The 23,284-nt window shown below is 50.0% G+C and overlaps 1 protein-coding gene across 2 annotated transcripts; it reads right to left on the bottom strand.

Moving 5' to 3' along the window:
* Positions 1-2,262: 2,262 nt before the first annotated feature.
* PEF1 (penta-EF-hand domain containing 1) lies at positions 2,263-19,405 on the bottom strand. 2 transcript variants are annotated; one of them, XM_060140760.1, is made up of 5 exons: positions 19,132-19,282; positions 10,221-10,539; positions 5,627-5,782; positions 5,003-5,146; positions 2,263-3,291 (listed from the first exon to the last, which is right to left on the bottom strand). In XM_060140760.1, exons 1-5 carry the CDS (start codon positions 19,153-19,155, stop codon positions 3,062-3,064), a joined length of 873 nt encoding a protein of 290 aa, XP_059996743.1. In that variant the 5' UTR covers positions 19,156-19,282; the 3' UTR covers positions 2,263-3,061. The 2 variants fall into 2 exon arrangements, with proteins under 2 accessions (XP_059996743.1, XP_059996744.1); XM_060140761.1 differs by lacking the exon at positions 5,003-5,146 and having other exon boundaries at positions 19,132-19,405.
* Positions 19,406-23,284: the final 3,879 nt, after the last annotated feature.

Genomic DNA, 23,284 nt, shown 5'->3' with positions numbered 1-23,284 from the left:
CAGCCTGAAGCAACTGTAATTAAAAGTCTGGCACTGAATGTTCCCTCTCCTTGTCACTGCACAAAATCTGTGCTTCTTAGGTTAGGAGTGAGAAGGTGGGGAGGCTGGGGGAGGAGAGAAGACAGTGCTGGAATGCAGCTACCTGCTGACCCCTCCCACCTCTCGTCCCCTAACACACGGGATCCCAGATGGCTCCTGGGCAGGTCTCAGAGCACACGTGCTCCTGCCCCCTCACGTGGCTCCGATCCTCTGATGCCAGGACCTCAATCCTGGCCACATCTGTCTGCTCACGAGCCCAGCAGTCTATGGAAGGTAAGGGGGGTAGGGTGGGCAGACAGCAGGGTTAACAGACCAATTTACTGTTATCTTCACCTTCTTGGAAATCAGGGCTTGCATTTATTTTCTGTGAACTCACAGATTAAAAAGAGAAAGCCAGAGACTGGGCTAGACGTGTTCCATCTGCCACCAAGATGATTAGAGGGCTGCCAGAGGCCCTGATCCTTGCTGCCAGAGCAGGAGGTGGGAAGCAGTCTGAAGGACTGTCTGCTGAGACGAGCGGGAGACATCTGGCAGAGGCCAGCTCGGCCATGCGCACCGCTGGGTCTGCTTAACCTGATTAATGACCTCACCCGTCAAGAAGTGGGGCAAACCGCAAACCGCGGCTCCTGCCAGGGGCCCAGCCCAGGAATGCTTTAGCTCCCCTCCTCGTAGGCAGAGCAGGTGGAGGGAGTGGTCTGAGCATGTCATCCTGCTCTCCAGATGACTCGCCAGCCCAGCTCACGTGAACACTGCCACAGATGTGCAGCTGTTGCCAGAGGGTACAGGGTGTCCCGCCCATTCTCCACTCCCTTCCCGCTAGCCTTAGGATCCAAAGCTGTTTGTCAAGTTTGTAGCCAGGCTTGGAGGGGCAGTGTGTGGAATGAGGTGTGAGGGCTGACGCCCAAGCCCAGAACCAACCATGTCCACAAGGAAGAACCCAGGTCCTGGGTTCCTCAGCCCCAGCTGATCACAAAGGTGACAGAGTATGATTGACACTGGTCTAGACACAGGTTTCAGTAAACACCTGGCTCAGTGGGAACAAAGAAACAACAAAAGCTTCCCCTAATGGCTGCAGTTCTACTCTGTTCTCTGCGGGTTGAACCCAGCACCATGGTGGGCCTCAGGCCTCTATTTTGGGGGACTCAGATGAACTCACAGGTGACCAGGATGCCATGGAATGAAGCTCAGTGAACAGCTTCTGGAGAGCCTGGGACTATCTGGCCTAGGGAAGGGAGGACCTGGGGGAATGTGGTGGCAGGTTCCAGATATGTAGAGGACTGGCATGCAGGAAGGGGTGGAGTATGTTCTCAGTGGCCCAAGAGAGAAAACCATAGCCAATGGGTAGTGTTTTCAAGGTGGTGGGATTTGGAATCCACATCAGGAAGAAGTCCCTACTAGTCCAGGAGGAAATGGGCTGCCTGGAAAGGCACTGAGTTGTCATTGGAGGTTGGCAAGCAGAGGCCAGACTCAAAGTGGGGTAATGGAAGGGGTTCTAGCTCTGCATGGGCGCTGGCCTCTGGGAACTGGATTCCACCTAACTCTAGGATTCTAGCACGACAGCAGCCCAGAGGAGAACCGGGGCTGAACTGCCTAAGCCTGACATAACCTGCCAGGCCTCACTGAGCTGCTTCCCCAACCAAGCAGGGAGGAGAGCCTGTTTTCTTATCTTCATCCCCCAAAACAAAAGGATTAGCTCACCATTACCCATCATAAGGTCCCCCAATCAAACCAAAACGTCTGGTGTCTTGGCTTCGGATTGAAATTTTGTCAGATCACTGTCGACATTTGGTATAGACTGATTATCAAGCTGATGTGAAGATCCAGCTGGCAAGTACAGATGTCTGCACTTAATAAAAATGGGGAGAAAGTTATGACTGCGTAAATGCAGTTTGTCTGGAAGATTAAAACTAGGGTTTGAGATAATAAAAAGGCCAGGCTGTGGAAAGTCTGGGGTGGCTGCTTCTAGCCCAGAATGCCAGCCCTAAAGCTGTTATAAAACACACGGTCAGCTTCTTGGACTGAACCTGGCAAGGTTAGACTTAACCTGAAGTTAAGTTACACTTAACTTCAACCCAGTAAGTGAGAGCAGCCCTGTGGAGGCATGTCCCCCTGAGCTGTTTCTTTCTGCATGGCATGGTATATACTATGTACTTAAATATTCGTTGAACGAAAGAATAAATGAGTGACTGAATGGATAAGCATATGAACCTGTAACTGGGAAGGTGTGGTGGAAAATGTGGAACTCCAGAGTTTTATTCTTGTATTGAAGCTTACAGTTGCACCAAACTTTTGGCCCCAAATGAAAACAACCACAAATAAAAAAAAAAAAGCATTGGCAGTGGGAGGTAGCAACTTGTCCCCTGGGGACTGAAGCCAAGCAGAGGATGGCAGGTAAGTATGAGGGGTCCAAGCTGCAGAGGGGTAGCCTGGCCAAAGATGCCCAGAGAGCAGACTGCCCAAGCTCCCTGAACAGGCAGCTAGAAGTCAACACACACGGACTTGTGGGGGGTGGAATCCAAGCCGCTGGACCCATGGGCAAATCTCTCACCCTGGTCAGATTCCATTTTGGAGAAACTGGGTTCATCTGACAAGACAGCATGGGTGAGGGAACTCAGGTGCTAATGGTTAAAAGGCTGATGAACACTTACCGCTGGCATCAGGGCACAGAAGGAAAAGCTAGAGTCTGGAGTCAGCTGACTGGACACTAACTCCATTGCAATGACCAGCATCTCTGGCACCTGGCGCAAGGCTGTGCCATTTAAATACTCAGGGATGTAAAAGGACATTCAATTTCCGGTCCTCTCCTAGGTCAGGCCCCTACCTGTGTGGCCTCAGCCCAGGTCCCCACTACCTGGTGGCTATGACGCAGACTCCCAGCCCTCTTTGTGAACAATGCTGAATCAGGCAGGGGAGAATTCTTTTTCTAGGAAGGGCAGGAAATGAAGAGAGGCCCACATGCTTCTCCCACCCTAGGAGCCAGGAAAAGTCCCTTGGTGCACTCCCCACTTTACAGATGGGCTGGTCATAGCATCCGAGAAGCTGTCATGGTGACGAAGTCCTCGAAGCTGAGCCGAATGTTGCCCTGCACAGCTGTGTCCTTCTCCCGGAAGGCCTCAGTCAGCACCTGCAGCTGGGTGCACACCTGGATGAAGCGATCTAGCTGCATGGCAGGACTGGCAGAGCGCGGGCAGTAGCGGGAGATCAGGAGCTGGGTGAACTGGGGGCTCAGATTGTAGCCCATCTGGGACAGAGCTGGAGAGGAGGGGCACACAGAGCAGACACAAAAACCTGCCGTGAGCACCGCCATCAACCAGCTCCACGGAGTACAGCAGTTCAGGAACTTCAAGGGGACTGGCACCAAAGCAGAAACAGGACAGATGTCCCGAGGGGCTGTCCAAAACGGCAGGAGCACACAGGGGCTCTGGATGCTCCCCTGGGCTGGAAGGCCCCCATCCCTCTTTCTCAAAGTCTCTGTTGTCTGTTCAACTAGGGGCCCGCAGGGTCCCAGAATGACACCAGTCTGTCCATGCTCATCTCTGACTCCTCTCTATTACAGACAGGAGCCTGAGCCCCCTCGGGTCACCCTGCCCCGAGCAGACACACATGAGAGGTGGCTCAGCGTGAGGCTATGAGGGCCTGCTCTGGAGTCGAGATTGCCCCTCTGCAAGTTGCTTATTAACCCTTGCTAATCCTCTGTCTTATCATCTCTAAAATTGGGATAATACTTACCTTGTAGGTTCTAGTAAGGATTAAAGGAGGTGATCGTGCAATGGATTTGGTGTAGTGCCTGGCACATAATAAGCACCCAGTAAGTGTTATTTGCTAAAAGTTATAAAATCATCACCATCTCCCCAGGCGAGGCTGCTGGGCAGTTCCAAGCCCACAGCCTCCACGCTGCTCCTCCTGTCCCTCCACCTGGGATGCTTCCTTCTTCCTCTCTGTATAATCTACCAGCTCAGGCTAAAGTCTCAGCTCCCCTTTTGCTATGTGGCCCTTGGGCAAGTCACCTAGACTAAGCCTCAGTTTTCTCACCTGTAAAAGGGTAATAATAAGAGATCCTTCATCTAAGCGTGGGGAATAAGAAGCAGTACCGATCACATGCAGAGAAAGAATGATGTAATATATGAAAAAAGCTTATTACAGTACCTGGCCCATAGCAAGCATTCAATAAATATTAGCTTTCCTGTGATAATATCACCCTTACAAATATCCATCACCGGACCACTACCTGACAACAGAGTAGGTGCTCAGAACAGGTCACCTCCTTTCCCTTCCACCAGGGAGCTCCCCTTCCCCCTGCTCCCGCCCCCAGGCTCCTTAGTCTGATTGAAATCCATGGCCAGGGCGAGGGGCTGGGTTCTGTGGGGAGCCCTTTCTCCCTCTCAGGTGGCAAAGCTCCCCGTCCAGTTCTCATCCCCACACTAACCAACCATCCTCTGGAGTCAGAATTGGAACCAGACCTGGAGCTGTGGCCTCAGGCCATCTTACCCAACTGCAACTTTTAGAGTGGTCTGGGTCCCAAAGCTGGGAATGAAATTGCCTTCTAGTAGGGCTGGCAACAGAAGCCACCTTTCTGAGCCCCTCTACAGGGCTCTTTCCATTCTGCATGCTAGAAACTAGAGAGGAAAGAGCCACACGAGCCACATGGACCAGTCTCAAAGTGCCCTCGGCTGCTGAATTTCCATCCCCAAGGCTCCCTGACAGCTGCGCCTGTCTCACCTAGTGCTGCCAGGAATCCCATCGCCAGAGAGTCCAGCCCCGATCGTTTCCCTGCCCTGGACTGGGCTCACGGCCCAGCCAGGTCACAGAAGGGGTGGGGAGAGGGCCTGTGCTGAGGGCAGCGTTTTGCAGTGCAGTTGGACACGTGGTAGCCAGAGGCTAGAGAGAACCCCTTGCTCTGTCTTAGGGGGCAAAGAGAAACATCCGGCTGTGCCTGTGCGCTGAGTCCCTGCCAGGCCCTCACCTTGCTGCAGCTCTGTGTAGCTAATGGAGCCCGAGCAGTCCCGGTCATACTGCTGGAAGAGGTTCTTCCACTGCTGGATGCACTTCCACAGGGCTGAGAAGCCGTAGACATCAATGTGGCCTGACTTGGTCTTGTCAAACATGTCTTGGGTGGGGGAGGGAAAGAAGGCTTCAAGACTAAGGGCCAAGGGTCCTCAGATACCACTGAGGCTCCCTTCTCCCCAGGCTGGAGTAGGACACTCCACAGAACCACAGGCCTGAGGCCCAGGTGCCGGTACCCAAGATGCTCCCTCATCAAGTACGATACCAGCCTCCACCCCTGCCAGAACTGCATCTTCTCCGCAGGCTTGGCAGCCGACCCCCACCCTGCCATCTCCCACCAGGACAGGGAGTCCCATTCTGTAGAATGAGACACTGAGCTGGCCTATGATTCAGCAAGGTCTAGAACTTGAGCAAAGAGCTAAGGAAAAGAGCTCTCTAAGGGATCTCACCTTGAACCCAGTTTCCTGTGAGAAATCCTCCCTGGCCAAAAGATTTCTCCTCAGAATGGCCTCCCACCCACCTACCGTCAGACAGGAGGTGGCTCTGCCCCAGCCGGAGCCCATGAGGAAGGGCTAGGACTCACTTATCATCATGAGGCATGTCTCGTCGTTGAACGAGGACCAGTTGGAGTTGACCAGGGCCTGCTTCAGCTCCTTGATGGAGATATAGCCACTGTGATCGGAGTCCACTGACTGGAACCAGGAGTAAGCCTCGGGATCCACATTGGGAGGGGTGCCACCTGCAGGAAGGGGTGCCAACCAGGGGAGTCAGACGCAGGCCTCAAGACCAATCCACAGAAATGCTGGGAAGGGTCAGCCTCAGTGCCCCCCAGCTACCCCAAAAGTCTCACAAATCTGCCTACCCACTCCCTGTCTTCCATCAAGACAACATCCTTACTCTAATGGAAGAGGACCTTCTGTGTAAACTCACGAGTATTTGTGGTTGATTTCTACTCCACAAATCCTTCAGGTTTTTCCTACGGTGCTCTAGCCACTTCTCTAGTTGATTTTAAGTTTCTAAGGAACAAGGACTTGTCCGGCAGATTAAGAATTCTCTGAAAAGGGGGATCATCTCTTCCCCAAAAATGTTTGCTGAGCACCTAACATGCATAGCCCAGAGACAAGCATTTTGAGAGTCAGGCAGCAGGGAGCTCTCTGGGGTGGGAACCAGGTCTGGTCCATCTCTGGCACCAGGAGAGCTGGTATATTCTATCAAGAGCTACCAGAATGTGGGTGGCCACAGAGCTCCACGTCTCTTCCCTCCCCATCACCTCCGATGCCTGTCCCCATCTCCAAACCTCCCTGCAGACATCTTTGACACGTCCTCACCCCACACACCCAAAGAGCTGCCTAGAGCTGCCAGTTCCATACACAGGTATCAACTCCTCCCTGTTCCTACTGCACCTGCCCTGATTCAGACACCTCTCACCTGACTGTGGAACAAACCCAAAATCCTAACCAAATCCTCACGACAGCGACTCTCCACCACTTAGCACTTGTTGCCGAGTAATCTTTGTAAAATTCCACTCTGTTCTCACCAATTTCCCCCCACCTCAACTCAAAACTCTTCAAAGGCTCCCCACTGTCTACAAAATAAAGTCCAGCATCCCTAAAACAGCATTCCAGTTTCCCCACAATGTGGTCTACCCCCATCTACCTGTCACTCTATCCCCACTCTGTCCCCCTCTGCCTCTGTTCCAGCCTAGGTGCAGTAAGTAAGACACTTGGTCCTACCCAGACCTTCACAGCTCCCTATGAAGCCTTTACTCACCTCACCAGGTTCTCTCTGTCTCATACCCTCTTCTCCCTCATCTCTTTGCATCCATTTCCCACCCACCCTTCAAAACCCAAATAAAATGCTGCTCCTTCTATAAAGCCTTTCCTCTTCTTCCATCCCTGGACAGGCCTCCTTCCTCTCTCCTTTGTACTCCTCTCTATGGCCCTGATCACTCCACTGTGTACATGTTTTTTCCTACTCTTTCCAGGTTACACTTGGAGCAACTTGTGGGCAAGATCCCAGCCTAACTCATCTCTGAATCCCCAGGGGCTGGCACAGAGCCGGACACAGAAGGGGGAGGTGCTCAATTCATGCTAGAATTGGCCTCCTGGTTCAAGTCCCAACTCTCCCATGTGCGGCCTTGGTTAAGTCATTGAAGTTCTCTGTGTTTCAGTTTTTTTACCTGTGAAATGACAAGCACGACAGCATCTACTTCATAAGGTTATTATAAAGATATAATTACTAAATGAAAACCCTTAGATCAACACCTGGCACTGTCCAAGCACTTCATACCTGCTGATTATTAGCGTTGCTGTTGTGGTTCAAACGGCTTTGTGTGTCTGGGAGCTTTGTGTGTACGTCAGATGGAAGAAAGGATCATTCATTTGGAAAGACATGCAGGGTGGGCTGGGGGTGAGGGGAGAAGGTGGCAGATGAAAGCAGAGAAGCACAGAAGACCGTCTTGGGAAAAAGCCAGAGTTACACAGTATTGGTAAACCTGCTGAGTTGACTGAGGGCTCCTTCACACATGTAAGTATCAGAGACAGCACAGAAACCACTGTTCAGTCCCCAAAGTAAGGCCAGAAGGATAAAGGTTTGCCTGACTGAGGGACTAGTCTGACCTCCTCGGATGGGAAATCCAGACAGGCCCCACCCTCTTTCCTAAAACAGCTGCTGTGCCATGGCGGAGAGGAGGTCACAGCCACAGGCAGGAGAGTCTCTGTAATATGTGGTCTGCGCAGTCAGCATAGAACAGCTCAGGCTCTGGAAGCAAAGAGAGCAAAGATCCTTACTAGCCTGTGTGGTTTAGAGGAATTGTTTCATTCTCTGAGTACTGATTCCCCCATTTCTAAAATAGACCTACTTCCCAGGGTTGCTGTGATGATTAAATGAGGTAACAGCAAAATAAAGTTTTCACGGAGGGCCTGGAATGTGTGCAGTCACATTTTCGCGGAGGAAGGCCTATTTAAACTTGGTCTCAAAGGATGATTAAGAGTTACGATGGGGAAAAGAAAAAGCATGTGGCAAAGGCACAGAGTGTGTTCAGAGTACTCCAAGGGGTCTGGGGTTGATGGGAGAGAGGGTCTGGAAAGGCCCGTTGGGAATCGAGTGCCCTTAGGATCTTCCCTGTGGGCAATGAGGCACCTTTAAGGGTCAAACCTCTCTTGCAGAGCATGGTGTTCAACATTTAGATCCTGTATTCAGCGGGGTTAAGTTAGTGGGGCCTCCAGGTGACTCCACGGCAGGCGATATACGGATCATATTTTAAGAAGCACTGCTCCAGGGACTTCCCTGGTGGCCCAGTGGCTAAGACTCCGCGCTCCCAACGCAAGGGGCCCGGGTTTGATCCCTGGCCAGGGAACTAGATCCTGCACGCATGTCACAATTGAAAAAAACGATCCTGCACGCTGCGACGAAGATACCCTGTGCCGCGACTAAGACCTAGCACAGCCAAATAAATAAATATTTTTTAAAAAAAGAAAAAAGAAGCACTGCTCCAGGGTCTCACCGGCGGCACTGGAGAGGAGAGAGGAAGCTGCAGAGGGTGAGCAGTTAAGAGACTGAAGCACATTTCTCCTCTCCACTGCAGCCCCATTATCTCTGGCCTCAGGCCCTGGAGGGATAAGCCTCACAGCCAGGGGTTTCTTTCCCTGCAGTGACCTCATGTAGGCTCGGAAACAAAATTTTAAAAGGAGGAGGAAATCCACCAGGAAGCTTCTGAGCTGAAAGCAAACAGCCAGCAGCCCCAGCTCTGATAAGATAAATGCCACTGGCTCACAGTGTTTAGAACCCCCAAGGTCTGAGCCTCTTCCTCGGCCACCTGCTGGGTATGTATGCTAAGATGCTACAGCTTCCCAGCAGTACCATTCCCTGGAGGCCCTTCAGGTGCACCAGAATGGTTCCAGGCTGCCTTGCTGCTGGTGTGGTCTCCTGGGAACAAGCATTGCGAAGAGGCTGACTGAATGAGCCTGGGAGGACACAGGGGTCTGGGATCTCACCTTCCCCAACCCCCTGTCTGAAATCATTCAGAAATCTTCACTGAGCTTGAAGCCCCACCTAAGACTCTCTGCCTCCACTGAGTTGCCAAGCCCCCTCCCCAGCCCCCATTTGTCCAGTACCTCAGCTTTACCGTCTCTGCTCTTTATCCTTCCCTTATCTCATCCCATCACTCTCCTGCCTGCCTCGGCATCTTTCAGTGGTACGGCCCTTGCCATATCTGCTATCACGTTAAATGCCACATACCTCGTTGCTGAGAATGCTCCAGAATGAGTCCTCTCACAGAACTCTGTTTACTAAGCCCCTCCCATTTGCCATACCCTGTGCCCAGTGTTTACCTGCAACTTCTCATTTAATCTTTATTAACAAACTTGTGAGGTAGTGACATTTACACATTTTACAGATGTGGACACTGAGGCTTAACGAGATGACGTCATTTGGTCAGGTCAGTAAGTGATCTGATCTCAAGAGCCCAAGCTTTCAACAACTATGCTATCTTACCTTTCTACATATAGCAGTCAGTCTCTCTTACACAGAAATGGGGTTTCTCCCCACGGTAGACTGTAGTATTATCTCCAATCATTTGCTAATCCACTCCCTCCCCTGCTTCCCTGCAAGAGCATGGTACATCCTCTCCACTGCCTGGCAGCCTGCAGAGCCCCTCCAGTGAGAGGAGTATCCATTCCCATCCTATTGATGTCAGGCTTGACCAGAGGATGTGGTTTGGCCAATAAACGTGAGTGGAAGAGGTATAAACTACTTCAAAGCAGAAGCTTTAGGGGACATCGTGCATTCCTGCTAGCTCTCTTACTCTTTTTGTCTGCCACAAAAACAGTATATCCCAAATAGGGGCTGCTCCTCCAGCCTGGATCCTGGAAAGAAAAGACACGTGGAGCAGAACTTCAGCAGCCAAGCCTGCAGCTGCCGACATGTAACCAAGAGTAAATAAGTGTGAGTAAGGAACAGAAATAAACATTTGCCACTGTAAGCCAGAGATTTAGGAGTTGTTACCACAGCAAAGCTAACTAACAGACTTCTCATTCTACTAATGCAAGCTAAGCTAGAGACAAGATGCTAAGGTGCCGGAGACCAGGCTGCCTACACATCCACAAGGAGGGCAAGGAAGGGCCCTGGATAACTCAGAACAAGGTCAGAGGCACTTGGAGTCCAAGGTCCCTACTTACCTGGAGGAGGTGTTCCCTGTCCATAAGGCCCGGGATGCTGGGCACCATAGGAATTTGGAGGTGGTGGTCCATAGGGGCCCCCTGGGGCCGCACCACCATACGGTCCTCCTGGAGTTCCAGAAGGGAGCCCCCCAGGGTTGGGGTGTGCATAGGGCCCTCCACCAGCTGGTGGTCCGTAAGGCCCTCCAGGGGCAGGACCTCCTCCATATCCGCCACCAGGGGGTACCCCGCTAGCATACTGCCCTCCAGCATGGGGGAGTCCGGGGTAGTAGCTACCCGGAGGGGCTCCGGGTGCTTGTCCTCCAGCTCCTGGGCAGCCCTGCAAGAAGAGCAAGGTATCAGTCAGAATGACAGGGCCACAAACCAGCCACAGTATGGAACTTTACAGTTACAAGGCACTGCCACTGCCTTTCTTTCAACTGATCCTATGGGCTGAACTGGACTGGAATCATGACCCCATTGCTCAGATGGGGAACCTGAGGCTTCTGGAGGAGATACAACTTACCCAAGGTCACACTGCCACTGACCTGCAGAGGTAGGGCTGGAACCCTGCCCTCCTGGCTGCCCTTCCCTGCACACCAAGGGGCTCCACAAGGGCTGGTATCATGTCTGGTTTGCCACTTTATCCCTTTATCCCCAGCCCCCAGTGCAGAACAGATGCTCAATAAATATTTATTGTATGAATGAGTGGGCAAATTAATCAAACTGAATTCCAAATCCACCCCTGTGGTACCCCCATCTCTATCCGCAGAATTCACAGTGCAAATGTGATCTCCAGCCCGTGCCCCTGACCCTCTTCAGTCACAAATGATGTATCTAGAGCACGGATTCATCCACAGCATGTCTTCCTTACCCTACTCTAGCTCATGATGCAAAACCATTTCCCCAGCCTCATTCATGGCTCTGTGAGACAGGTAGGCAAGACCCTATTCCTAAGGCAATATAGCCCATGGTTAAGAGTGAAAAAGACCAGTTCAAGCTTGCGGTCTGCCACTTACTAACTGGTCTAATGACTTACCCTCTCTAAGCCTAAATATCCTTGGCTCTAAGAGTGCCTGCCTACCTCCAGGTTAGTATGTGAATGAAATGAGGCCGGTCACGTAAAGGGCTCTGACACAGGCCCTCGCACAAAGTAAGCACTCAATACCCAGTAACTATTAACAGTAGGACTCTTCTATGGAGGAGGAAACTCAAGTCCAGAAAAATCACACAACAACCGTGTGGAGGGGCTGGGGCCAGAATCCAGGTCTCCTGGCTGCTAAGCCCAGGCCATGTAAACAGTAGAGCATACATGGGAGCACTCCTCCCTCTCTTGTCCCTGTCCCCACGCCACTAGCCAGGGATCCCTGAGGCTCAGTGTTCGGCTCCATCTCCCTAAATGGCCTAGTGGACCACAGCCTCCACACATCTGCAGTGAGCTCAAGGGCACAGAGAGCAACTGCGCCCAGCTCCGAGCATTGTGAGGACGGTACCATCTGGACACGTTTTAGATCAACCTGTAAGGCACACCAGTGGCCTAGCCAGTACGAGCCTGGATTTCCTCTTTTAATTGCGTTTGATAGCTTCCAGGACAGTTACCCTCAAGGCTAAGGCCAAAGTCACACTTCATCTCAAGACAGTCTGCTTGCTCGGGGAGGAGAGGCTTCTTGAGGGAGGGCAGGAAGCACGCCCTTCCACCTTCCCCACTCAGCATCGTGGACGCTCTTCTGCCCTGGAAGCTGCCACAGCTCGTAGCAAGACTCCTTCACAGATAATGAAGTCACAGGCAAATCTCAATTCAAAACTCTGCTCTCATCAGCTGAGCTCATGACCATGGGTCAGTGGCCTGTTTCCTCACAAGTAAAATATAATAATCCCTTCCTCACTGAATTGTTCTGCAGATTACAAGAAATGTATACAGCAGAATTTTGTTAGTTAAATTTTTAGCTAAAGAACCCCATCCGCCCCCCTTTTTTTGGGCCATGCGGCTTGCAGGATGTTAGTTCCCCAACCAGGGACTGAACCCGGGCTATGGCAGTGAAGGCGCCGAATCCTAACCACTGGATCACCAGGGAATTCCCTAAAGAACCTTTTGATGAATAAAAATATTTAAAAACTGGCAAGAGAAAGTTGCTCTGGTTGGAGGTGGGAGTCCCAGAGCCCTGACCACATAGGCCCCTCCCCTGCTAGGCTGTGAGTGAGCCCTGCAGAAACCCCCCAGTGATTCAAAAGGCAGTTTGAAAACCATTAATACAAGAAACAGTTCTTACAACAGCGTCCAGCATAAATCGTAGCTCTACTGTTATATTAATTATTATTATTGCTATCAGCAAAGCCCTAGGCCAGGTAAACTCTTGGGGCGGGGGATGTGTATAAAGGAGAGTGAAATGTTCAAAGGAGCTCAGTTAATAGGAGAGGCACTGAAACACACTCTGTAACATTTAACAAAACAGCATAAGGAAATAGGTGTTTAAAATGGACACATAAGCCATGTGCCATGGGACCACAAAGGAGAGTGAAACCGGGGAGGGTTTCCAGGAGAAAGCAGCATTTGGATTAGGACTTAAAGAATAAAGACTCCCAAGGGAGCTGGAGAGGTGTGATGGGAGAGGTGCCCAGAAGACCTCTTCAACCTAACCCCTTCAGTTTACAGACGGGAAACTAAGGCCAGGTGAGGGGAAGAGACTGGCTTAAGAAACACTGTGAGCTGAAGGCAGAGGCAGATCACTCCCTGTCCATATCCCAGTCCACTGACTCCCACCATCTCCTGCCAGGGTGCTCTTTCCTTAAGCGACAGGGCACAGGATTCCAGTGTAGGCTAGAAAAGGGGATGGGGACTCTGCAGAGTCTGGGCACACCCGAAGAACAGGCTGGACACCAAGCCAGGAAGTTGCTGCTCCACAAGAAGTCATGTGAGCAAAGCCATCAACTGTTCCTGGCTTACGACACCTGAGGCACAGCCCTTCCCCCAGGAAACAACCCCACGACAACCAAGCTAGTGCTGCCGGCCGGTCTTCTGACCTTGGTCCTATCACAATCCAGGGGTCTGGTGCAGCCTGGCCGCAACTAAACCCTTTCCTTTCTGCCCTGCATTAAAGCCCTTACGTGTACAGTTTACAAAGCACTTTCACATACATACAAATGCTACTGGCAAAATTCTGCCAACAATCCTCCAACAGAAAAAAGGAAGGTATTAGTAGGCCTATTTTCAGATGAAGAAACTGAGGTGCACAACTGTAAAAAGACTTCATTCATTCAGCAAGCATTTACAGACCAACAATGTTGTGTTAGGCTCTGTGCTAGGCCAGGGGACACGAAACTAAACAGGGCCTGGCCTTGAGGAGCCCCAGATAATTATGATACAATCTGATCAGTGTCATCAGAAAAATCTACTTAAATGCTATTAAGAAGGCATGGGCAGAGGAATTGTTTCTGTTTGTCAAATGATAAATGAGCAATCAAATTAACACATGTAGGCAGTGGGTCAAGGAAGGCTTCCTGGAAGAGGCAGGAGTAATACTGGAACTGGCACTGAAGGATACACAGGCATTCTCCAAAAGGAAGGCAGTAAAGGACATTCCAGACGGAAGAAGAAAGACAAACGCACAGACCTATGAGTGAGCATGGAGTAGTCAGGGAGTGGGCTAAAAAGCAGGGGGCTGGGGCAAGAACACAGAGTGAACTCAGAAAGGCAAGCTCTTTACATGCTCCTTGTCTTATCACCTGTCCTGCTGCATTTCAGTTAGCTGGTGCATCTTAGAGCAGTTTCTCTCTGTCACACAGCAGTGAGCTCCCCAGGGGCAGACAGTGGGCCTCATTCATCACGGTAGCCCAGGGTCCAGCACAGAGCCTGGCACCGGCAAGCCGCCATAAAAATGTGAACAAATGAATACCACTCAAAAGATTTGGAGCTTTATGCCGGAGGAAACAGAGCGCTACAGAAGGGTTTCCAACAGGGAAGAAACGTGATCGGGAGTTGTTTAGAGAACTAAGCAGCGTTGGGTGTGAAGGATGAACTAGTGGGGGAGACGGCAGTCCAGGTGCTGGACAGGCAGGGCTTGAACCAGACAGCAGACTCAGAGAGAATGGGATGGATTCTGAAGCTATTTCAGAGACAGACTAGACATGACTTGGCAACTAATTAGGTTAGAGAAGCGATGGAGGGGGCAGTGAAGAAAGGGAAGTGTTTAGAATGACTCAGGTTTCTAGCTTGCACCAGAGGGGGAAGAGAGTAAAACCACAAGAATCCAGGCTGGGGAAGAGGGTTCCCAGGGACACTGAGTTGTTAGTAAATGTCTGAACCAGAAATGAAAACCAGAGTCCCTGATTCCATGTTCTTTTATACTACTCCATGCCATTTGCCAACCCTCTGAAGAGTTTTTCCAAGAGCATTTCATGCTGATAAACACAAGATTGTCCAAAAAAAAAAAAAGACAGGAAGAGTTCAGCAATCATGGTTTCCAAAACATTACAGAAAACTAACCCTAGGTCTTTAATGATTGCAAATTACATTTGATAAATTTGGATGGGGGGAAGGGGCAATTAACATTTTATTAAGGCTCTCACTGATCCTCAGTCCTATGAGGTAAGTGCTATGATCCCCATTTTACAGATGAGAAAATTAAAGTGCAGAGTTTAATCATGTGCCTGTGATGACGCAGCTAGAACTGGTAAGCTTCAAAACAGGGTCTGCATGACTCCACCACTCTACCCTCTTCTGGGTGTTCACCAATAAATGAGTGAGTGTCTACCACATGCTAGTGCCAGAGACTGTCCTAAATATATGTGTCAGATATAATGGATTTCTACAGTGGAAGGGGTTGAAGGGGAAAGGGTTGGATTAGGTAATCTTTCAGAGGCTTCAAGCCCAGAAATTAGGGAGACTCAGAAGAATCTTATTCTGTTTTCACCCCCGCACCTAGACCCAATTCGAGAGCCACAGTATTGTAAGAGACCCCAAAGACCTCCCAGTCCAACCTCTCAGTCGATGATGGAATCTCTGCAGCACCATCTGGAATCTCTGTTTACCTTCCCGCAAGTGGTGGGGAGTTCACCCCCTCCCAAATAACCCACTCAGAAAGTCTTACATTTTCTTTTGGCTCTGAGGGCTCATTCTTCTACCCCAAGACCCTTGTGAAGCCCAGAGGTGTCAAAGTTTGGTCCATGCTGAGTACTGAGGGGAAACACAAGCCTGTGTTTCAAACACAGGCCTGTGCTCTGGAGCTAGCCCCCAGCCCGCTGGAGGAGGTTAGAGCCCATTCTAAGGGGTTAAACAATCACAAGACTACAGAAGGAGTGGTCTGGGCATTCACCAGCAGAACCTCTTAAAATATTTCAAGGCCAGAAATCTGCAGCCAATAAACAGCGAGCCAAGAACTGTCCCAAGACTTCAATTACCACCTCTGTGCTGACACTCCAAAATCTTTCTCTCCAGCTTCATCTCTCATGAGCTGCAGACCTCATATCCAACAACCTCCTGGACCTTCCAAATCTATTCCTCCTTCTGTGTTCCCACTGCAGTGAAGGGAAACCCTGATGCCCTCCTGGACACCTCCTCTTTCCTTTCCTCCGTCACCTCAATTAGGCACCAAGTTTTCTCACTTCCACCTCCCAGCTCCATGTTCACCAGGTCACTGTTCTCTCACCTAGATTACTTCAACAGCTTTGAAACTGGTCTTCCTGCCTTGTCTCTCCTGCTTCAACACCCCGTGACAGTGCCCCACGGTCACAGCTCAAAGCACGAATGGGAGAAAACTCTTCAGGAGCTCCCCAACAACTCTCAGGATGAAGTCCACACTCCTCAAAAAGGCACATAATGCCCTTTAGGATCTGGTCCTTGCTTGCCTTTCTGGTCTTGTTACCCTTTCCCCCGCTCCTCTTCACTACAACTAGACTGATCTCCTTAAATTCTTCCAAAATACTGGGCTCTCTTACTTGCTTCCTGGGCTTTGTGAATACTATTCCCTCCACTGGAATACCATGCCTTTCTTCACCCAGCTAACTCCTATTGGAGATTCGGTTTTTGGCTTAAATGTCACCTCCTTTAACAAGACTTCCTTCCCTCAAGACTAAGTTAGGGGTCCCTCCTGTGCTAGCCTGACACTTACTCCCATTTAATACTCATCGCACAGATTCTACAATGTACGTGTCTGTATCACTCTTCCCCTTGGAGTATTTACTATATGCCAAAACACCATATCAAGCACTTTATGTGGATTATCTCATTTAATCTTTGCAGTAACCCTTGAGGTAGGTACTCTTATCACCCCATTTTTAAAAAGGGGGAAACCGAGCCTCAGACTTCTGCAAGAAATTTCTGCAAGGAAATGGCAGAGCAAGGATTTGAAGCCAAATCTCGCTGGCCTCAGAGACCAAGCTCTTAAGCACTGAAATCCATCAGGCTGGCTCCCCCACAGGAACAAAGGGTACTTGAGTTTTACTCCTCCAACACCCAGTCCATGCTTGAGGACCCTGGGGCAGGATGCAGCAGAAAATTACAGGAGTTTTGACTCCTAACAAGAGGCTGGAATCCTCCAGGGCTATGTACTGGGTGGAGGGGAGGCAGCACTGACTAAGCCTTTGGATGCTTTCAGACAACCCACTTCCTTTCTTGGAACACTGTGGACCAGGAGCTGGATAGGAGGAACGAAGAAGGTATGATGGGAGACAAGCATTTCTTCCTCTACTAGAGACACATTCCTCTCTGTGCTCCTTTTCAATATTTCACTGAGCATAAGCCCAGGCAGCACGGCATGATAACAGTGACCCCAGCAGCAAGAGCTGTGCCACCACGCTCTGGCACACACTAGGTACCAGCAATGCGCCAAGCTCCCTGCAGGCTTTATCATATTTCATCCTCTTTTCAGCCCTATGAAGTACTATTCCTCCCTCTTTACAAGTGAAGAAACCGAGGCTCAGAGCCCTTAGATGATTTGTCCAAGGGTGTATAACTATTAAATAGAATTAGGATTCTAGCCCAGTTCTGTCTAACCTGGAAGTTCAGGCTCTTAATTTCCAAGTCACTGCTTCTAGGATGCATACAAATTGTCTCCAAAAGCTTACTAAAATGTAGATGCATGGGCCTTTCCTGGGTACAGAACAGGTCTGAGGTGGAACCCCAAAATGTGCTTTTTTAACAAGCTCCTAGGTGATTCTGATGTAGACCATCCACTGAGAAACAATGTACTATGGCAATGTTTTCCCAAACTGTGTTCCTCAAGAATACCAGTGTCACCAACACATGACCAGACTTATGTCATATAAGTGGGGTGGGGGGTTCCATAGTTAAGTAAGTTTAAGAAACACTTCATATTCTATCCCTCTCTGGCAAATTTTGCCTCTCTAGCAAATTTACAATGTCTATTAACAAATTAAGAATTCTGAGATGGCCTGTGGTTAACAGGTTAACAAAACTCATTAAGCTGTATTTAACAGTGTATTTCCCAAACTTATTTAACCACAGAATACTCCTTTATTAGCAATACTTATTAACATTCACAAGCCTCAGCAAATGCAGCTGAGCTTGGGAAACACTGCTAGGTTATACTTCCTCCTAACCCCAGCCCAGGCTGGCCTCTCTCCTTCCTGCCTCTGCTAAGTATGCAATGACAGTAACTCTAAGTTCTAGCATGGGCACTCCCTCACTTGCCATGTGTGACCTTGGGCAAGCCACTTAACCTCTTTGGGCTTATTCCTCAGCTATAAATTGGGGGAATAATCCCTGCTAGCCTGCTTACAGAGCCTTCATGATTGAGATAACGGATGTCCAAATACTGTGTGCAAAAACTGTACAGGGCTGCACTCCCTACGAGGGCTCTTGCCACATCTTCTGATATGTGATTACACTCAGCCCAGCGCTTAGCAATATCCCATGTGACCTTGTTTTCCAATTTTTCCTGCATGGGTTTTATCTCCTAAACTAGTGTGATCTTAGGCAACTCAGGAGCCCTCTCTGAGCTAAAACGAAGGGACTCTTCTGAGGGCCCTTCCAGCACTGGCCTTCAAGGAATCTAGTAAAAATCAAAGTACTAAAAGGTAACACCTGTCACACTCTTCATAGTACCAAACGCTTTACAAGCATCACTTCATTACTCTTCATAACAGCTCTATGAAGTAGATCCTATTATTTGGCCCTATTTTACAGAGGAGGAAACTTCAGCTCAGAAAGGGCTCAATGGCTCAAAACTATTTAAGTGATGGAGCCAAGGTGTGAACCTTCCTCTGACTCCAGACTGCACTTCACTACTCTAACGCTCTTGTTAGCCAACAACGGATTCTGGCCACAGAATCGCCTTGCTGTGGTGTTCTTGCCTGGATCAAGATGGGCTGGCAAGTGGGGAAAAGGCATTTGCTGACAGCTCCGGGCTCTGCTGCCTAACTGCCTGGTGACTTCAAATAAATTCCATGTCTCCTTGGGTTTCGCTTTCCTGTGTGTGAAATGGAAGTGTTGGACTCAGTCAGTAGTCGAACAAGCTCGTTTGCGCAGCCTGCTAAACCCACAGGTTCTCCTGATTATTCAGATGCAGTACGTCAAGGGTGTACTTTTATCAACTCCCCAAAAGATACCGACAGAACCAGTGCTCTAAACGTTCTGTTGGCGTTGATGACCCCGCCTGTGGCCCCAGCGGGATCCTGGGAAAATATGGGGCCCAGGCCAAGCCCAGTCTGACTCTGTGGGGTCCAAGAACCCCAAATCTTCCCGTGCACGACGTCAAAGGGGGCGCGACACGACCTCCCAGACGTGCAGTCCTGCGTGACGTGAGCCAGGCGCGACCGACCATCCCTTTTCCCTTCTCTCCTGCGCGAAACCTCGTTGAAGCCAACCTCAGCGTGGGAAAGGCGCGGAGGAGGCGGGGAGAAAGAGAAGCAGGGGATCCCGGGCCTGGACTTGGCGAGGCACCCACTTGGATTCGCCCGCCCCCCACACACTCACCTGCCCGTAGGGGTAGCTGGCCATGGCGACTCTGACGTCTCACGTCGCCGTGGGGCGGGACTTTCCGTCTCAAACCCGCCTCCTCCTGGGCGTGGGGGCGGGGCCTATTCTGATTGGATGTCCGCAACTATCAATCCTAGGCGCAGGGGTCGACGGAAGTGACGCTATAGGGCGGCGATTTGGTGCCTCCCAGAGACGCTAGAGAAGCTAAGGATCCGGAGACGTTCCCAGAAATCTTCTTCGCTGTACTGGCGCACCTGTTCCTCTCTTTCCTGCCCTAGAGTAGGCTCCAGGGCTGGTCGGGCCCGGGTATTTAGGGCGAAGCTTGGGTGGTGTGTTGCAGCGGTGGCCATGTTTTAACCTGGCAAATGGGACGCATGATAGTGGCGTAGTTGCTGTCGTCACTCAAAGTTTCCAGCTGAGGAAGGCCCAGGCGGTTACCGTGACGACGGGGAACAGATGGAGGCCTCCGGGGCAGGCTAGAGGCAAGGGCGAGAAGTTACTGCGTTCTAATGTCAGGCACCACGTGTCAGTTAGCAGCTTTGGAGTGGGATCTATGGTGTTTGGACAGGAAAATTGCAAACCGTCAGAATGGGAGGGAAATTAGATCATCTAGGGCCCCTTCTTTCATAAATGGGGAAACTGAGGTCCAGAGAAGCAGTGACTTGCCCTAGTTCAGTATGGGTTAGGGGCAGAGTGTAACCTAGAACTGGGGTCAGTGAATGTCCCAGTTCTCATCAGGGAAGTCTTGAGGACTGGTGCCAAAGTAAGTAAAATCCTGGTGACTAAGTGACCTCATAGTCATGTACTTGCCTGTTCGTGGTTCAGGCTCTCCACTTGTTTGCATGCTTATGTAATTTGTTAGTTCTTACATGCGGGCACAGATTGTGTCAGGTTTTGCTTGTCATCATATCTCCAGGACCTGTATATTTTTAAAAAATTAATTAATAGTGTTATGAGGTGCTTTCCATTCTGGCCCATCTAACCATCTCGCCAGTGTCACCTACAGATTGGCACTTGCCAACTACCTCTACAAGGATCAGATTAAGAGCTGCTGTAGCTGCTGACCTTCAACACCCCCTGAAAGGAGTTCAGAGTGGAGATCAGGAATGAGGCACTCTGTGCTCTGGGAAAAACTGGCAGAACGGGTTTTCAGATAGAGGAGACGATTTTATGAGCCCAATTCTTCATCTCCTCGTATCTAGAAAAGCAGGAAAATCCTCCATGGTGACATCTTCCCCTCATGACTAGCAGTAACCTTCTGCAAAAAACATGTGCTTGACCGTGTGTACTCCCCCTTCACCAAAATCACATGTATACTGATCTTCCCCCCAATCTCTTTGGAGCAGTTTTTCAGATCTATCTGAAATGCTGTCTCCTGGGCTGTAGTCCTCATTTTGCCCCGAATAAAACTTAACTCACAACTCTCAAGCTGTGCCTTTTTTTCAGGCAACACCAGGCACTTTCCAGAATCACAGTGCTGATCATGCTGCTTGCCCACGGGAGAGCCTACAATGGCTCCTCTTCATCTCCACCTGCAAAATAAGGCCCAGCCTCTGCGTCGTCACCCCAGGCCCTTCACAATTTGGCCCAACCTTCACTTTTTCAGTCCTGTCTTACAGTCCCTGTCTGTCTGCTGCTCTGTGCTCCTGTGTTCAGTTCCACCATTCAGCCCCCTTTCTTTGGAATGGGGATCTTGATTTTACCCCTTGCTAACTCTATGACCTTGGGCAAGTGATTGAACTTCTGAGTCTCAGTTTCCTCAGCTGTCAGAAACCAATATGTAAAGAGATCCGAAAAAATGAGCTTATGGCACCTGTTCATGCCCAGACTTATGCTCAAACCACTCCTTTCCCGGAACCAGCAGCCCTCCCAAGTCCAGTCCTTCAAAGGTCAGTTCCAATCCCGTCCTGCATCTAGCCGCCCCACATTCCCCGCAGCTCCAGGGTTAGCCACGCTCTCGCCTGCCTCCCAGTGCCCTTGGTACTGTCACTGTGCTATATTCTAGCCTGCCTGTACACGAGTTCTCTTTGATATGTTTCCCAAAACCTGTTCCTCTCCTTCATCTCCAAAAATCCACCCAGCCTCTCAGGCCAGAAACCTAGGATCATTCTTGTGTGGCCTCTGTTTCTCCACATACTCTCCCACTTCCCTGTGCGCTAGTTCAAAAATAGACCCATATCTGCTCTTTTCTCCAGGTTTGCACTGTCACCCTAGTCCAAGACACCGTCATTTGTGGCCTGGATCATGACCATAGCTTCCTGATCCACGTCCCTGCTTTCACTCTTTCCCCCACATTCTATTTTTCACAGGGCAGCCAGAACGATTGTCTTAAATATAAATCAGATAATGTCACTCCTGGACTTAAACTCCTTCAGAGGCTTCCAATAACTCATAAGAACATCTAAACTCATCCTTATGACCTTCATGGCCCTACATAACCAAGACCCTGCCTGCGTCTGCAGCCCCACTTCCTGCCACAGCAGTCCTCAGGTCACTCCAACCATGCTGGCCTGGTCTCCACCCCTGGAACGTACCAAGCTCATTCCCACCTCTAGATTTTGGATTAGCTCTTCCTTCTGTCTGGAATGCCCTTCCCTTGGCTCTTCACTGGCTAGCTTCTCCTTGCCATCCAGGTCTCAGTTCAAATATCCCCTCCTTGTGTGCGGGAGGGGGACATTCTTTGACACCACAAATACAGTAGCATTGCCCCTACACACATTTTAGTCATCTATGGTATCACTATGTCTCATTCTTTCATAACACTTGTCATTACTTGAATTGTTCTCTTTAAAGTTTACATGTATATCGTAGGATTGTCCTTTTCTTATTCACTCCTCTATCCTCCGTGCCTAGAATAGTGCCTGGCATGCGTTCAATGACTATTATAGTTATTATTAGTAGTAGTATCTTGTATTGAATGCTTACTAGGTGCCAGACATTGTGCTAAGTACAGTGTGTTGTTTCATTTTCACCACAGTCCTTTGACATAGATACTATTACCCATTTATAATGAGGAGCTGAGGTTGATAGAGGCTAAGTGACTTCCAACTATCAGAAGGAAATGGAGAAGGCAGCATTTGAAGGCAGGTCCACAACCTTTTAACTACTCAGTACTTAGTAGTTGGTAGGTCTTATCTTCTTTACCTTTGTAAACCAGCCTCCCCCCACCCCCGCCCACATAGTTCAAAAAACTGGTGGAATCGAACTGCAAAATCTCAGGAAGAAGCCCTGCGGTCTGGGTTGAAGGTCAAGGGAGAGAGAAGAGTGACACCTGGCTTGCAAACTGGAGCAGTGTGAGGCACGCTCATTTTACTCCACAAACATATTAACCTGTTGAGTTCCCACCATTTGCCAGGCTCTGTTCTAGGGGCTGAGGATTAAGCTATGAGAATTTCACGCCCCAGCCCGGGGCTCTGCCCATCACAGGGCCCATACGAGGACATTCTATTGGATGTCTGTGCTATTTGGGGGCAAGGGTATCCAAGTCGTCTCTCAGGCAGTCAGAGGCCAGCCAAAGCCAAGTCCAGCGCTGTTCCTCGGAAGACCTGCAGCAGGACCAGGTGTTTTTATTTTGGAGAGGGCCGGGTAAAATGGAGATCAGGATCTTCCAAAGACTGAAAAACAATTAACTAATTTCCAAAACCTCAGCTACCTGAGGCAGACAGAGGTGGTGGAGAAGTTCCTGTTTTTGTTTCAGCTTTAGCCAAAGGGGGAAACTTGGATTCCAGCCCTTTTTAGAGCACAGAGTACTTTCCTGAGTTCATGGAAGCCCCATGGTTGACCCATTAGAGGTGAGGCATAGCTTGGTCATGGAAGGACCATCCACCGGAAACTATGGCCACCCCTGGAGACACATCATTCCCTCCAGGCCTCCTGTCTCAGCGCCAAGCCCCAGTATTGCTTACTGAGAGGGAATACCAATACCCACTTAATTACTATGGGATTAATTCTCTTTGATTCCGACTAGATCCAGTTCCAAAATTTAAATTCCAGTTGCATGCCTTGGATCAGAGGGTGATTTGTAGCTTTCCACAGAACCAACAGAAAAATGAGAACAGCAGACAACTGGCCACACTCCCCTAACACAGGATCATATGGAGGCTGCACTGATACATTCTATTCCCCTAAACTATTCAGGACAACGACAAAA

This window comes from Lagenorhynchus albirostris, chromosome 2 (genome assembly GCF_949774975.1).
Source record: "Lagenorhynchus albirostris chromosome 2, mLagAlb1.1, whole genome shotgun sequence".
NCBI lineage: Eukaryota > Metazoa > Chordata > Mammalia > Artiodactyla > Delphinidae > Lagenorhynchus > Lagenorhynchus albirostris.
Note: the sequence above shows the minus strand (reverse complement) of the source record. Positions and strands in the feature narration are given on the sequence as shown.